This window comes from Leptosomus discolor, chromosome 3 (genome assembly GCF_034619465.1).
Source record: "Leptosomus discolor isolate bLepDis1 chromosome 3, bLepDis1.hap2, whole genome shotgun sequence".
Taxonomy (NCBI): Eukaryota; Metazoa; Chordata; class Aves; order Leptosomiformes; family Leptosomidae; genus Leptosomus; species Leptosomus discolor.
In genome coordinates, this window is record NC_141393.1 from 17,239,644 (window position 1) to 17,255,751 (window position 16,108).

General features: G+C 40.7%; 1 protein-coding gene across 3 annotated transcripts in view; it reads left to right on the top strand.

Moving 5' to 3' along the window:
• CLMN (calmin) overlaps positions 1–16,108 on the top strand; it is a 71,392-nt gene that overhangs the window by 39,635 nt on the left and 15,649 nt on the right. For all 3 annotated transcript variants that reach the window (XM_086463162.1, XM_086463160.1, XM_086463161.1), the window contains exons 2-3: positions 12,270–12,331; positions 14,879–14,974. In XM_086463162.1, coding sequence (XP_086319288.1) covers positions 12,270–12,331; positions 14,879–14,974 — 158 coding nt within the window. The remainder of the gene's footprint in view (positions 1–12,269; positions 12,332–14,878; positions 14,975–16,108) is intronic.

Sequence of the window (16,108 nt, forward strand, 5' to 3'; positions counted from 1 at the left end):
TGTTGCCATGCAAGAGGCTGCAATCAGGTAGTTGCATTCCTGATTTTTTTTCTCTACGAAGATTTGATTGTGTTTCTAATCCTCAGGGGAACTGGCTGTGTGATCATGTTTTAGTCATGATTACTCAATTCTCTGGTCTGACTTTGCTTGTACCCTGTGTGCTGTGAGTGCTTTGATGAAGCTCATTGCCATGCACACTTCAAGCCTGCCAGAGTCCTTGGAATACTTAATAATGTCTTTCCATGACCCCAAAATGATAGACATTGGGGATATATGGACTCAGGCTCTTGAAACCCATGAGTCAGGTCTAATATTCATGAAATGTTTGGTTTGCCTTAGGTCATTTCATCCAGCTGCAAAGAGTAGAAACTGTTCACAGGAGTTAAGTTTTTCACCTTAAAACCAGGCCTTCAAAACCAAGCAGTCGCTGAATGGTGTGAGCAAGGCAAGGCAGTGATTGCTGCACAGGACTGTGACCAACTGCAAAAGCTTCTCAGCTGAAAGCACCATGTGAAGACAGAATGGCTCTGAGGTGGCTCTAATACGACTCTGAGATGCATGGGGTTTTTTTATATGAATCTTATACAAGTAGTACTAAACCAGCTTTGAAGTCTCTAGGTCTAAGCATAGACACGGCCTTAGTGAGGAGAACATCTCGTCATCCTCTGTCACCTAGAATTCAGTGTCCATGCTCGTAGTAGCTCAGCTGATCTCGTTGTTGATAAGGTGTTACTGACATCAGAGGCTGCGTGTAATGCAGCCTTCCTGGTGCTTTTGGTGCCTTTTCCTATTTTACTGGATTGTCCAGCCGAATTGCTGTATGGAAGTGGAGTGTGTAGTCCCAAAAGCAGCAGTGTCCTCGCTGTCCTCTTCCATTGCTCAACTGTCCATCTCACAGATGAAGAAAAATGGAGGCCGAACAGCGATTTTTCTGATGGAAAGCATGGACATTCCAGCTCTGTAAGTACCTGCAGGCCTAAAGAAGGTGGATGTATCACCTATTAACCATATCCAGCACATACCAGCAGTCCTCTGTGGTGAAATTGGCAGCTGTGTCTGTCAGAGTGCAAAAAAGAGGCAGAACAGGAGCTGACTGATTAGAGCTCTTCTGACTCCTGTGGCAGTAGGAATACTTTCAGTCCTCATGCTCTGCATTATTCCCATTGCACAATATTCATGGTTTGATATGGCAAATGGATAAAAAAATGTGAGGACACACATTAACCAGAATCCTGTCATTCGGGCTTGGGGTGAGAGATGCAAGGCAGTGCAGGAGCAATGGGGGGGGGGGGGTGGGGTGGCGGGGAAGAGTGAGCTACTGTGATAGTGTTTAGACATAGAAGTGCTCTCAGGCCGAAGGTTGATGTAGACAGTAGGCCAACTCTGCTGCCAAAACGTTGTTTGACGCCCTCCCTTGTGCTGGCCGAAGTGTTTGCTAAGCCTTTTCGTGGCAGTGCGGATCTGTACTGGGTTAAAGGGTATGTGAAACTACGCTTCTGCATGGTGCAGCTTTGAAGTCCCACCAAGCAGGCTGCAGTGACTGAACAGTTCCTTGTCTTCATCTCTCTAATAGTGTTGAAGAGTGGCCAAGAGCACCAGGAAGCTTGGAAAAAATAATTTTAATTGACATTAAAAGAAAAATAGAAGTAGAGAACTGATTCAAAGGGCTGTAGAAACCAGACTTTCTGAGAGAAGTGCATTTATTCCTCTTGTGCTATGGACTATGACATATATTTGAAGGTCCGCCTTTCTCTGGAATGTCTGATTACCGTTCTGAGTACAAGCTAACGTAGCAAATAAAGTGGCTTACGTACTGTTTTGAAGTATATCTCTTAAATCCATCTCAGGAGGGATCGTTACGCATGTTAAGCACAGTTCAAAGCAACAAAATACGTGTTCTTTCCATAAGCTGCTTTTTTTTAACTTGTCTTTTGGAAAGATGTGATGCCATATGAGCACCATTGAGTGTATTAAAGGAAGGGCTTGTTGCCTGCATGATAATTAGTCTGTGAAGTTCTTGGTGCTCCCATTTTCTGCTTTGTAACAGGAGACAATGCTATGTCTTTACCAAGTGTGTGAAAGTCTGGTAAGGAGGATCACAGAGCTCATCAGGTTGAAGGTACTGTGCAAACACAGGGTATAGCTGTGTGGTAATGGGGTTTTGCTTAAAAGAAGATTGTCTTGCTATGAGTAATAGTGCACATGAGGAATGCCTCTCTGCTGAATTTTGTTTCTGGAAATGTCCATAAATAACACAAATATTTGCTTGGCACTTTAGTCTAAATTCTTTTATGTTTGCTTTTTCTTCCTGGTGGATGTTCCATGTGAGCCATGAAGGAGAAGGGGTGAGTTTTCATGGTTCCTGCCATGTTTTTGTTTGAATTTTGGAAAAGAGTTGCAAAAAATAAAGAAGTAGAAAGCTGGTTGCTGTCCTGCAGGTTACAGGTGAACTATTTAATGACAGAGTCAGGAGGCATGACAGTGTCAGTGCTGAAGATGCAAGCAGTGTCTACAGCTCATTGTGCCCTGGTCTTTTAATGCCATAAAATGGTACTATTTTAGTGTTGGATCCTCAGAACAAGAGAACCTGTATAGATGTTTCTTTTCCTTGTATTTTCATCCTGGCAGATTTGCTGAAACCTGCCTTTGGGCATACAGCTAAAAATGCGGCGGTCCATCAAGAGCTTCATTCAGTCACTTGAGGGCTGCATTGCCACATTCTGGGAGACTCTTAGGAAGAACTGGGATCCTGAGTGTTACAGCAGGCCTCAATCCAAGCCAGTCCAAGGTTTTGTCTGACACCTTCTAGTTTTGATTAATTGTTAAGCTGTGCTAATGCTACTTCTGAATGATCTTCACACTTTATAGCCTGGTTCCAAAGCCTGCTGGAGCGAGCGAGCGAGCGAAAGACTGCTACTGACTTCAGAAATATCATTTTGCTGCTAACTTTTGGCAGCTGGATAGCATCACCCAGAGTAATGCCTAGGACTTTAAACTCAATGGTTCCCTGTGCTACCTAAAGCAATGCTCACCAGCGTGCAGATGGTACCAGGCTTTCTGCTGTGCTGCTCATGAAGCCTGTGTTAGGATTAGAGGGGGGGAGAGTTAGGGGCAGAGTCTCATGAGGGAGGCTACATGATTGACTTAGCTGAACACTCAGAAGCTTGCCATCCTTGATCTGCCTGCAACTTCTACAGCAGCTACCCTTTTCTTAGAAAAGCAGGTGTAACTCTTTTGAAGCATACCTCCTAGAAGGTCATTTAAGACAAACGGCAACTCCTCAGGGGTATCCACTGGTCACTGCTAGGCTTTTGCATTTTATAATGCATCTTAAAAAGGACCTCTACTGTAGTTCAGTTTTTTAGCCATTTTGATCTTAACTTTGGCAGCTTACACTCAGCCTTCATCCGCTTTTAAATGGCAGTTGCCTTGCTCTGCAACACAGCACCTTACAGCATAGCTCCTCTCTTGCATTGTGTTTGTTGTTTTGTTTTCCTCTCCATTCCTCCAAGAATGGCCTCATACCCTCTACTTCAGATCACATGTCTGGCCCACAATGGACAAAGCATCTGCTTATTCCTCCAAAGCCACAGGATTTTGCACTAGTTAATATTAATCTCTGTAAATCTCTTCAATCTTTTGCTCTGAGTTGCATGTATTTGTGCATGTTTCTAATATTCATCTGACTACCACGCTCCTCACTCTTTTCTTCTGCGCTGATGAGAGACATTGAAAGGATGGATAAGTGGGAGAGAGGCAGAACACAGTGTGGTTCTGTATATTTTTTGCTAGGGAGGCTCATCTGAGGCTGCACCCTTTCTTGAGCATACCAGTAGGTTTTAGTTGTGCATGCAGTGGCTTAATCTTTCTGGCTTTTAATGCTGGTTTTGCAGTACTGCACATGTATAATTAAGTTTTACTTCTGAACTTCTTCTAGTGCTGCAGTATCCTGTTCAGAAGGCTTTATAAGCATTTCTTGGTTTAGATAATGTACTGGCTGGGTAATGGCCCCAAGTTGTTTGGGGACAATGGGGGAAGCAGAAGACAGAAATCCAGAAGCCACAGGCACCCCAACAAGCGATTCTTTGTAATTTCATGGCTTCTGCAAGGTAGTTCTGTATCACACCACGTTGGTGGTTGCCTTTCCTTACCTGATTTTAGAAAATGAAACTACTGTCTTCTAAATACAAGTTTCCCACAGGTAAAGGCAAATTCCAAAGAAGATTATACGTCTCTGGCAGTTGTTTCCTCAGCCCTTCTGTACTGGTCTGTAGTTCTTTGAAGGCCCTGGTGACTAATTGCGAGAGTTCAAATTTTGTGTTAAAGACTGACACTTGTAAAGGAGCTCAGGAAGCTGCCCAGGACTCATGTTGGAAGTGGATGTGTTGCCGGTCTCATGTGCCTGCACTTTCTTCCTTTTACTCAGAAATTCAGTTACAATGGTTTCAAATGCATAAAAGTGCAGTTAACCACCAACCTATTAATGTTAACTGATTAATTTGGGAAACAGTGAGACTCTGGGCACACGCTAGTTCCCATCTGACTCTGAATGTCAAGAAATAACCCTGACACATAGTGTGGGTTTTGTAGGGCTTCTTTGCTTATCTTAAATTATTCAGGCTTTAGCACTGTTGTCAGAACTGATGTAAAGCAGAATATCTTATTGCATTTCAGCTTTTGATGCCTCAACAAAATTAACCAGCCAAAAGGATTTTTTTTTCCTCCGTGGAAGGAAAAAACATAAACAATAAGACATGTTTCACTGTCTACGCTTTCTAGGTTTGCCACAACAAGTAAGGGTAAACGCAGAGCGGTGGCGATGAAACGGATTGGGCTTTGTGACTAGCCTTTACCTGGTTGAGGTAGGATGGCTTCTGGAAGATGTTGTTCTTTTCTCCTTAGATGCTACAGGATAAGCACTGAGATAGAAGTGATAGAAACTGATGCAGATAATTGGTATAAGTATGGGACATTCTTCTCCATGTGGGAGGGAAAGGGCTGTGCTAGTGCTAGCAAAACCATGTTGATGTGAACTTGATTCAAGAGCCATTCCTCTAACAAGAAGATAGGGCTTGCTGGTACCTGGCTGAATGCAGTGACTATAATTTTATTAGTTTCAGAAGGGCACTCCTGATTTTATTTTTGACCAAGTGAAGAGAGTCAGACCTGATATATTCAAGTAGGTAGAAAAGGTGCAAGAAGAAGTTAAAATGGAAGTTAAGCATTGCCCTTTGAAGCAGAGCTCAGGACTCCAACAATGGAAAGGGTTGGACATTTTGCCCACTGCAGAGCTGGGGACCTAAATACCCCCAAGAAACATCAGCAGTCCCAGGAGGTGAACCGTTTGTGTAAACCAGTGCTAGTGCAGCAAACAGCACTGGAACACAGTGAACCTGGGCTAGGAGCAGCTCTTGAATGAAGATGTAAATGTGCATTACTCCTAATGGGCATGGCTGGTAATAGCAAATCTGCTTATTTTCGTGTACAGAAGGAGGTATTATGCTCCTTGAACAGCGTGTAATATACCACAAGAGGTGATATGCACAGTCTGAAAACCACTTGCTAGATCAACACTTAAATCACTTGTTAGATCAATTCCAAACCCATTGAATTTAACCTAATTACTACTTTGTTGGGTCCAGTTACCTTCCCAGTAAACACTGATGTTTGTTTCATTCAAAGTGTTCAGAATGGTATCTCTCTTTTTTAAAATTGTCAAATTTTGTTTCATAAGAACATTCCTGGTATGTAAATGAGCAATTTTGTTAATCTGTTCAATAACATTTTCCATGTGTATAAAAAGTCATGAGAACAAAGATGTTTACTTTGTGATTGAAGGGTACAGGGAGGGGAATCTTTACCATCTGCCACTACCAAATTAGTTTTCAAGGGGGAAAAATAAATCCCTCTCATTGGAAGCTATTTTGATCAGCTCTGATAGTAATATTTTATGTAGGATTTCTCTTCCAGAGCCCAGTAGAATTTACAAGTAAATGCATCTTTCTAATGCTTTGGTAAGAGGAACATCTGTCTCAGACATTGTCAGGACTGAAGCACGAAGAGTTTTTTAGAAATCTCATACTCATCCTGCAATATTTGTCTGGTGTATCTAATCCAAATATACCAATTGCAGCAGTAAATATTTTGCTGTAACCGGACATTGAACTCCAAAAGAAACCTGTTTAGCTGCAGCTGACAAAAATGTATGCCTGTGATCCTGCAATGTTTGTGTTCTGCAGCACCAACCTGAGTTTTAAAGAATTTTGAAGCGGTAAGACTCAGACTCTGCAACTTTGAAAAGCTTTCAACACCTGCCATAGAAATTTAATAAGGACCCTAATAAATGGGTCAGTTTCAACAAACAATTAACTTAACAACTTCATTTGGAAGGCTTAGAGGCCCTGTTTCATAGGAGGTAACTTGAGAGCAGTCTCATGTTATATAGTGTAGTTAATGTTTCCTTTACAAAACCAGAGTTTTTAAGATTTAATATTTCATGTGCTCCAAATTACATCAGATTGGCATATGGTACACAACAAAGCCTTCAACCCCTGTATAGATCAAAAAGAAAATTTGTATTAATCTTCTAAGCTGTTTGAGGGTTTCTCAAGCACAAGGAAAATATACAATTCCCAGGAATTCAGAAGCTTATAAAATGAATTTTGTGGGCAATTTGGATAAAATTATTCCTTATACTTTGATTATGCCTTTAAAATTCGCACTCCTACAAATATGGAGATTTTCTTGTAAGTACTGAGTACTCATTGAGCGGTGTAGCTGGACTGCACCATATAGATTCGAGAGGAATGTGTTTTCCTACATGTTGTCTTATGTTGTGAGCTATTTTTTCAGCCTCCTGTTAAAAATATATAATAGAGTAAGTCTCTGAGTATTCATAGTTTAATGTGTTTAATGTAACTCTGTGTGCAGATGAAGCAAAAGTAGAAAATTTAATTGCACTTTTCCTTGCCCTACTTTACACATTTAATCTTAAACTCTCCATTTATTTTGCTATCAGTTCCTGCCCCCCACCCAGTCTCCCTTTCTTGCCCCCTTTTTTTTTATTACAGCTCACCTCTGATTACCCTTCCCATGTCAGATGTGTTGCTTGCCTGTGCCCTATCTTTTGTCTTTGCATCTGAACTTTGCCCCAGCTGTTGTGTTTGAACAGTAAAAGGTCTCTTGGACAAGGGTCTGTGCTTCCTTACAGCTGGCGATATCCTGTACCTCACATCAACATCCTATATCTAATGCCTGACCACTTATTGTAACTAATGGCATGGCCTTTATTTGCCCATGTGGCATATGCAATTACTTGCATCTATATAGGCAGAAAAAGGTAGAACAGCATGCTAAGTTTCGCTGTATACAGAAGTTTATTGAGGCAGATCTTAGTCAGACGTCACTCTATTTTGCTGGTTAGACACCAAAATTCAACCTGGCTACTCGGTGTCATCGGTCTGGGTCTATGGAAAGATACAACCACCTAATTAAAACAAAAACCTACGAATTTCTATTTAGCTAATGGTATTGCTGGCAGCCTTGCCATGATCTGTAAAAACAACATGGGCTTTCATGTCTGGAAATGCACTCTTCAGTGTTTGAGATGTAGTAGCACAAGCTTGGGACATTGAGAGCAGCAAATGAGCAATTTTAGGTAAAATTCATTTTCTAAGATGTCAATTTGACTTCCTTCATGAAGTTTGCAGAGAAAACAGTATTCAGACTTGAAAGTATGATGACTAGTTATCAGAAATAATTAGGCTGGGTCACAGTGTCACACCATGAAGCCCAGTTTAAAATCCCATTCTCATTTTATTTAGTGTCTTGGAATTTGCATAGTTCAAAAGTAGATTGTTCAATGTGTGTTGGTTAGAGACTGATTGCTTGGCTGTATGAACTGAAGTTTTGGGGTGAGGAAGACAGGAGAGGAATTTGCATTTCCCAAGACTTAAGGTGTCTGAACCACAAGTTTCATTTTGGAGTTAGGCTGTAGTTAAATACCATATGTTTGCCCATATATTTTTGTTGTGTAATAAGAAGTGCTATTTTCTCCCCATCTAAGTCTGGCAGATGCTCCGATACCTCCAGAGCCATACACTTTGTAAGCTGGTTCTGTGGTGACCATTGGTTACTGATGAAGTGGATATGGGATGATTCCCCTGTCAAGTTATTGCCTCTGAAACCAAGGGCAGTCAAAGCATCCTCTCACAGTTAGGTGACCGCACCACCATTTCTGTCTTGAAAGCTTGCTTAATGTTAATAACAGGTGTATCATGTATCTATAGAGGTTATAACTTGTGGTGGAAACAAGGAAGCTGGCTTTTCTGCATGTCATAAAACTAGTAGTTAGCAGGATGTCTTGAAGGTAAGTTGCAAGTGAATCTAGAAGCCAGCTTGGCCTGTTGTGAAGGTTTTAACATCATCATCTGATGATATCCTGGATGAAATGATAATATCTTTGGAAATAAGTTTAAGTGACCTTCTGCTTTGCTTTGGGACTAATATCCGTATATGCAAATCAAGCAGCTTTCTGAAGCTATGTAATTACACACTGACACTCAAATCAGCTTTCACATTTCATAGTTCCTTCATGTGCCCAGCCCCATGGTGGTGTGCTTCAGAGGATTATTCATAACTGGTTCTACAACAACAGAATAAATAGTATTTAAAAGCAAATCAATATTTGCCATCTCCAATTTGCTGTTGAACGTAGAGGCTGTTAGGGGATTGGCTTCTTGTAGGTGTTGCAACAGTAGTGACCTTTGAGGAGATTTGAAGGAGGAAGAAATGGCATTAGCAGTAAATGCCTGAGGAATTTCTAGGCTGATGGGGAAGGAAATAGTGCCACAAAGGGGAGCAGCCAAACTCTCTTGTCTATTAACAGCTTAACCTTGCATTTGCCCAGGTGGTTTTCAAACTAGCTTAGTTTTATTTTGTGACAAGTTAGTTGCCTTTGCCATAAGATTTGACAAACCGGAATATGTATCTTTGTGAGGATTTATTTGCAAACTCACTAGAGTGCAGATACTATGGATGAGCCAGCTTCTGCCAAATTCTGTTGTGTCCTAGAGGACACAGTTGTGAGGCAGAGAACTGTGTGGACTATACAACAGTCCCATCATCCTACTAGTACACCTTTTCCTTCTCTAGAGGTTTCTTCCCCTCTAAATTATTGCCACTAATGCCTGTCGGTGCCTTACCTATGTACTTTGATCTAAATACTATGCCTCTGGAACATCTTAGCATGTGAAAGCATGTTGCAGTTGAGATTACTGGAAGCGTATGGAAGATCCAGCTTCTGTTTGGTGGTCAAATTTTCTCTTTATAATTCTTCTCTTATGTCAAGTCCTCCTCAGCTGAGCTGAACCAAAATGGCAGTTTCTAACTTTTTACTACCTTCCAGCATCGCATCTTTGAATCCAGCCCTCACAGTAGGCATCCTTTTCCAGCATAGGATTTGTGTGCAGGCCAGCTATATGGTGTGTGTAATTATTATTTTATAATGGTGTTATTGCTTTCTAGCTGCCCAGTAAACCCAGTACAGTTTCAGTAAACTATGTACATAAGCATAGGAACTTTAGACTTGAATGATTTTCTTCACTTTTATACAATAGTAAGCGCAAAGGAGAAAAAAAGTTTCCATTTAATTTATGGAAACTGTATAAAGTTTATAGAGTCTCTACAATCATCTCAAATGAAAAGGTTGTGGAGAAGAGGGGCTGTAGCAAAACTGGGAGGTCCACAAAGCTGGGGAAGAATAACAGTTAAAGGCACACATCAGTAAATACCTGTGCTGAACTTTTCCCATTAACTCTACCGTGAGCATATGGACTGCATTAGGGATTTGTCTGCCTTAGAGATTTTATAAACACATTTCCCCCCCTTTCCTCTTCCTCATCCAGTTACTATTGCTATAGACTGTTACAGAATCAAATAGTGTCCATTCTGGGGTCATTGTTTTTACTGGAAAGAGGCTGTTTGCTGTAGAAATGTTCACTGATCAGCATCAGAAGCCTCTGTATATGTGCAAATGCTTTCCTGAATGTGCCTTTGTTGGGGTTTTTTTTGGTGTGTGAGCTTCCTGAAGCAGCAATACCAGCTTGGCTCGCCTATCCTTTGAGGCATATGTGCAACTCTAATTTGCATCGGTGGCAGAATTTCTGCAGCAAAATTAGGAGCCAATGTGTGCTCAGTGTTATGGACAATCTGTAAATAAACACAACTCTCTTTTGTATCCTTATTTACCCTGAAAATGAAGGTTGCCAAAGTGACTGGTGAAAAATAGGACCTGAAACCAAGACTGATGAAATCAGAAAACATTGATTTTGCTTCTGTGTACCCTTCTCTGTTTCGTCTTTGATTTTGGTTGATGATGGAAGTCTGTATATGTAGCCCACTTGATAAGGTCTCCTGTCCTTCCCGAAACCTGGCAGTACCCATCCAAGCACTCCTGAGCATTTCAGGCAAGCTTGCTTAAGAAAGGGGTGGCCCTGTTGCCTGCCACTAGCTCCTGCGCCTGTTCTGCCTTCCCCTTTGCACCAACATATGTATTTGAACAAAAAGAAGTCTATCTGGGAACATTAGATCTGACTTAACATTAACCTCCACCCACCCTCAAAAGTTAATTTTAACAGATCGATTGTGGAAGTTACACCCTAGGTGACGCATAGCACTTCTGCTGCTCAGCCGTGGATATGTGAGCACATGGAAAGCCAGTTCTGGGGTCGAGGTGCTGAAGGAAGGGAAGCCCAAGAAAGATGTGATACATCTCTTAGTTTATTGTACTTTGAGATTTGTAGGTGGTAAATTCTGTGGGTTTTTTAGAGATATTCTGGAACCCTAATATAATTTACAGTTTCATTTGTAGAGCTGTTTCAAATCTGTGCACATTCTTCTAAGACATTTTAAAAGAAAAGCCAACAGCAATAATTAGTTTGGCATTTTCCATGTTTTCTAAAGCACTTAAGGGGTAATTACTTTTTTTAACCAATCTTACATAACATCAGGTTTACAGGAATAAGAGGACTTAAAAGGCCTGGACAGCCATCAGTGACAGATGTAATTCATGCCAAAAGCTCTATTTCAATGCATCAAAATAAGGAAAACAATTATATATATGATTAGAGGCTGCTGACCCTTCAGTTAAAATGATCAAAAAGAACAATATTAAAATTTGATTTACGGAAGCTACTACTTAGCCTGTAATTAGTCTGACCAATAAAAACAAACTAGACTTCTCCAGAATGTGATTTCCGAGTAGATAGGTTAGCTATTTTTGCAGGGCTGAAGAAACACAAAATGGTTTTAAAATATATTTAATATGCTCTGTGAGTGTATTGAAATACAGCATATAACTAGTTTTAATGGATTTTGGTCATAAATTGCCAGATTTCCTTAATTCAAGTGAAATTTGAGAACCACTTGAGAACAATTGTCTCTAAAATGAGATATTACTTTGTCAGTCTACTTCATTTATATTAAATATATGGTTTATTTTTTTATATTAGAAAGTAAATGAAAGTTAGTCAGTAATATGATTCCCCTTACACTTTTGCTGTAGTTCACTATGGAAATGAATTCAGGAAATGGCAGATGTGATTAAAAACTCTTCAGCTGGCTCAAGAGCACCTAGCATACAGCCCTTCTGGCAAGGAACAAGCACTCCGCATCCTATTGCAATATAAATAAAATGATTCTTCAATGTAGGGACTTGGAATTTTGATTTTAAATGCAAAAATTTAAAGTTTTTGTTAGGAGATTGGGAAGATGAGATTTGATGAGGCTTTTCCATTCATAAGAATTAAGACAAAATTGTTGTGTTGGCTAATGCAGTCCTGTTTCCTTGTGCATGCGAGTAAGTACATTGGAATCCACGCCAGCCCAATTTGCATGAGGGTGTCAGAGCAATAATCCTATAAATTGACATAGAAGGGTCAAGCTGCCTGCTCAGAGGCTAACACCACTGGAGAGCTGTGTACAACACATAAATGTTCACCTCTCAAAAGCTACACTGAAGATTGCAAAACTAAGAGAAATTTCTTCCTACCTCCTTTAGAATGCATCTACAAAGGTATAGTTCATGTCTGGACAAAGAAATTGAGTAAAACACCATAGCTCAACTTCTGTCTCCCAATTTGGAATACATTTGCTTTATTCACAGAGCTGTCATGAATTCTGTCTTTTTTGTGCATCATTTTTTGAAATTTCCTACCAACTTTCTCGCTTCCGGAAACTTAAGTGCTGTTTTTTGTTTCTGGTATTTGTAGTGGAACGGGAAAATGTACAGAAGAGAACCTTTACCAGGTGGATAAACCTACATTTGGGAAAGGTAAGACTGACAGACAGTCTTGATATTGAGTATAAGGACATAACCATAGACAGATTGCAATTAATTCCTTTTAAAGTAGTTAAAATTTGGAAAAAAAGTTGACTTTGTGCATATGGGGACACTTGGAGGAGAATGAGGGGGAAATGAAAGCATGTTTCTGGGTAAATGAAAATTGCTTTTCAGGTGCAACGAGTGCTTGGCTGGCTTTAGGTCATCTCAAGTGGATTTAAGTCTTTAATGCTACTGACTGTTATCATGAGGCTAGAATTTTCCCTTAGAACATACCCACATAAAATCAACTGTGGTTGAGGCTGCTCTGAGGTGATGATGACTGTGTGCTTCCCTGGACTGGAAGTTTGAACATCTCAGGCATCATGGCTGAAGACAGATTTTCTTCAGAACCTGGCTTCATCCTGGATCTGCAGATGGGAAACATTAATTCCTTGTTAGTCATGTTTGTTGGGTGCTGTATGTTGGGATCTTTACACATTCACTTAACGTTAGAGAACTAATTTTTGGACATCACTTCATATTTTTAAGATGTAATTGTTTCTTAATCACACCATAATATGGCTATTAAACCTAATTTACTGTGCTTACTTAGTAGGTAAGTACTAACTCTTCTGAGTAGCCTGCCATCCAGAGAATGATTTTCCTGCTGTTGAGGATGAAAAGAGAAAAATATCTTAATATTACTGAGACAGCAACAATGGTTAGTGCAGGATCAAGGAATGAGACCAGCTTCCTGGTCTAGACAAAGTCCTGTTTGAGCTTCACAGTACGTTTAGTATCTGTGGCTAAATTTCATACACTACAGACTGGGACTAAGTTTGGGCTACAGGCTGACTCCATTTAGCTCTTGTTCTTGGGAAGAGATTGCATTTCAGACATAGTAAAGTAAAGGGGTTTTAGAAGAAAGGCATCACATATATAGTTGCTTGAGTCCACTACTCTGCAGTGAGTGTTGCTGAAGGAATAAAGGGATCCTCTTAAATCTAACTGAAAAATCAGAATAAGGCTAGTTGGAAGTGTTTTGACTAGCAATTGCTCCCAAAGGTCTCTCAGAACGAAGACAGTGTTACATGATGCCTTCGTGAATCAGGCTCTAGGGCTTTAAACAAAGTGCAATTTTGGAAGTTGTCAAAAAGGGTTGTCAAATATGTGACTGTGGAGAAGGTCTTCGATTTACAGAAGGAATTAGATCATGAAAAAGGCTGTAGGGTGCTGTTAATTCTGCTGTGCCAAGCATATGAAGTCTTAGAAACTTTGTGGGCAGGTGAACTGTTTTCTCTGGAGTGCATACAAATTTTTTTCCTATCTGATTCAACAAAGAAAAATGCTTTTCTGAAGAAAGGGCAAAAGCCTGCTGCTAAAGCCCGCTGCTGTATTCATGTTTTGCCTGGAATTGGCATAATAAACATAGCCCTGTAAATAACGAGAGCTTTGGTAAAGTGCTCTCTAATTACAGGTGATTCCCTGAGGTCACCCACTGAGGAAGGTGACTTCTGCCTTTATCCTCAAAGAAGCGCTTCTTGCAGAGTGGCTTCTTTCTTTTAAAGGCAGCAGTGAAGTCGTTGTCTTGTACTTCTTCAGGAAACTTATGGTATGGTTTGTCTCCTTTTAGAGCAGACCATCCCATTTGGGTCATCTTTTGAGAGGAGCTGGCTCTGCTGGTCATGGGATAATTGGGAGAACTCTGCATCTTCTGAGTTCTGGTTGTTGTCTTAAGTACTGAAAGAATAAAAAAGGTTTGGGTTTAAGGCTTTCAGATAGGTTATCTAGTTTTGAAATGAACAATACTTTCTTTCAGTATGGCGCATTGTTTAGTACTCTTGGCTAGATTGCCAGAAGCAGTGCTTAATCGAGCAGTAGTGCATTGCCCAACCAAAGATAAAAAGGTTGGGCTCTTTAGGGACATGTGAGTGACACCTGAACAGAACATAATTGCTGCAGCCGAAACTACCCATAAGGGCTGAGTTGACTTGGCTGTGTGCCGCACAGTGCACACATCATCAGGCACCTCAGTGAAGTGAGGAGATGGTTCCCTTTGGAGGAGTTTGCTGAGAAGAGAGAGACACAATACAAGAAGTTGCTATTTAAAGAACTTAGAAAATACTGTGAAACAGAATAGCACCACCAGAAACCTTACAGAGGAAACAGGACATTGTGGCCGGCTGGTTCGTGGGCTTATTTCAGCATAAAGTGGGATTTGCTTCTGCTGGACTTGTCTTAGTCTGAAGGATCAGCACCCAACCGTTAGGTGGACACTTCCTGGGCAGAGTCTTTAGGGTGAGATTCTGTTATGGGAAATCTGGAATAAGTCCTTGTCTGATCTCAGTTACATTAGTACTATATTTCAGTTTTAGCTCCATCATTCCTAGGACAGAATTGCCACTGATGTGAAAAACAGTCAGCCTTTTCTTTCTGCAGACTAAGATTTACCTCTGGTATCTCTGTCTCGTAAAATTCTTCTTCTTACTCTCTGAAATCACGGTGACTTACCAAGCAGTACTGCTTTAAAAGCTACGTGGTTTCTTTTCTTCACAGTGCAAGCCTCCTCTGAAAGTGAAAGACTTGTTTATTGATATACAAGATGGCAAAATCTTGATGGCGCTACTGGAAGTCCTGTCAGGACAAAAGCTGGTATGTATCCAAGAGGGAGAAACCTCCATAAGTATGGAGTTCTGTATGTTACGAGCAACAATGTATGGACATCCAAGGAATAAGGGTGAATTTAGTCCCATGTCTTGGGTATAGTAATAAGAATTTCAGCAACTTTGTTGTGATTTTCTTATGTTACAGGCTGGTGTCCTGAGTTGTAACGTAGATTTCAAGGTAATATATAACAATGAGGTGTAAATGGTGTGTGATCAGTGTAAATGGTGTGTGATCAGTGTAAATGTTCCTACCCCACAGGTTTTTTAAGGATTTAATACATTAATGCTCACATATTCCATTTGGAGATCACCCAAGCCGCATACCAAGAGAAGACATATTTGCTGTGTTATTTTTTTAATCCGTAAATTCTGTTTCTATTTTGTCTAAGATCATTATGACACTTAATAGGTCTGCTGATTCTTGGTGTAGTTGTGAGTTTAGTAGTTCTGGTATCCTGTCCCAGGTTTCATTAGTCTTACTGATACGGTCTGAATCAGAAGGACAAAGCTTCACTTAGGAGGAGAGAAGAAGATTCTGCTTTCTTTGTAAGAGGTGAATAAAGTTCCACTTGCCAGAAATGGAAACACCCAGTGCAAATATAAATGACCGATTACAGTTTACTTTAATGTTTTCTTTCTACATCAATATTGTCAGCAATTACTCTCTTCTGTGTGGCTATCACACTTGGGTAAGAGGAGAGACCTGTTCTGCAGCTGTCTCACCACTGCAGATGTGGTTGCAGTCACCTGGTGATGCTCTATAGTGACTGAACCATCTACATACTGCAGCATGAATGGCCACTATGGTCACACATTCAGAACTGCCTATTTTTTAATATTCTTGCAGTTTTGGGGAGCTGTAGCAGAAGCAGCAGTGCCTCTGTGTGCGTTCACACAGGTTGCACTGAGAGGCAGACTGGAAAGGAATTGAAGGGGGAGACACATCATGGTAAACCCTAGGCTGTGCCCCGGGAGGTCAGGGAGAAGGGCAAGGAAAGAGGTAAGGTCAGCTGGCCAAACTGGTTGCACTGGCAGTTAGGTGTTCCTGCACACATCATAAAAACAGAGTGCCCAAGGGGAATTGCAGGAAGACAGGCGTGCCACAAATCTGTTTCATTTC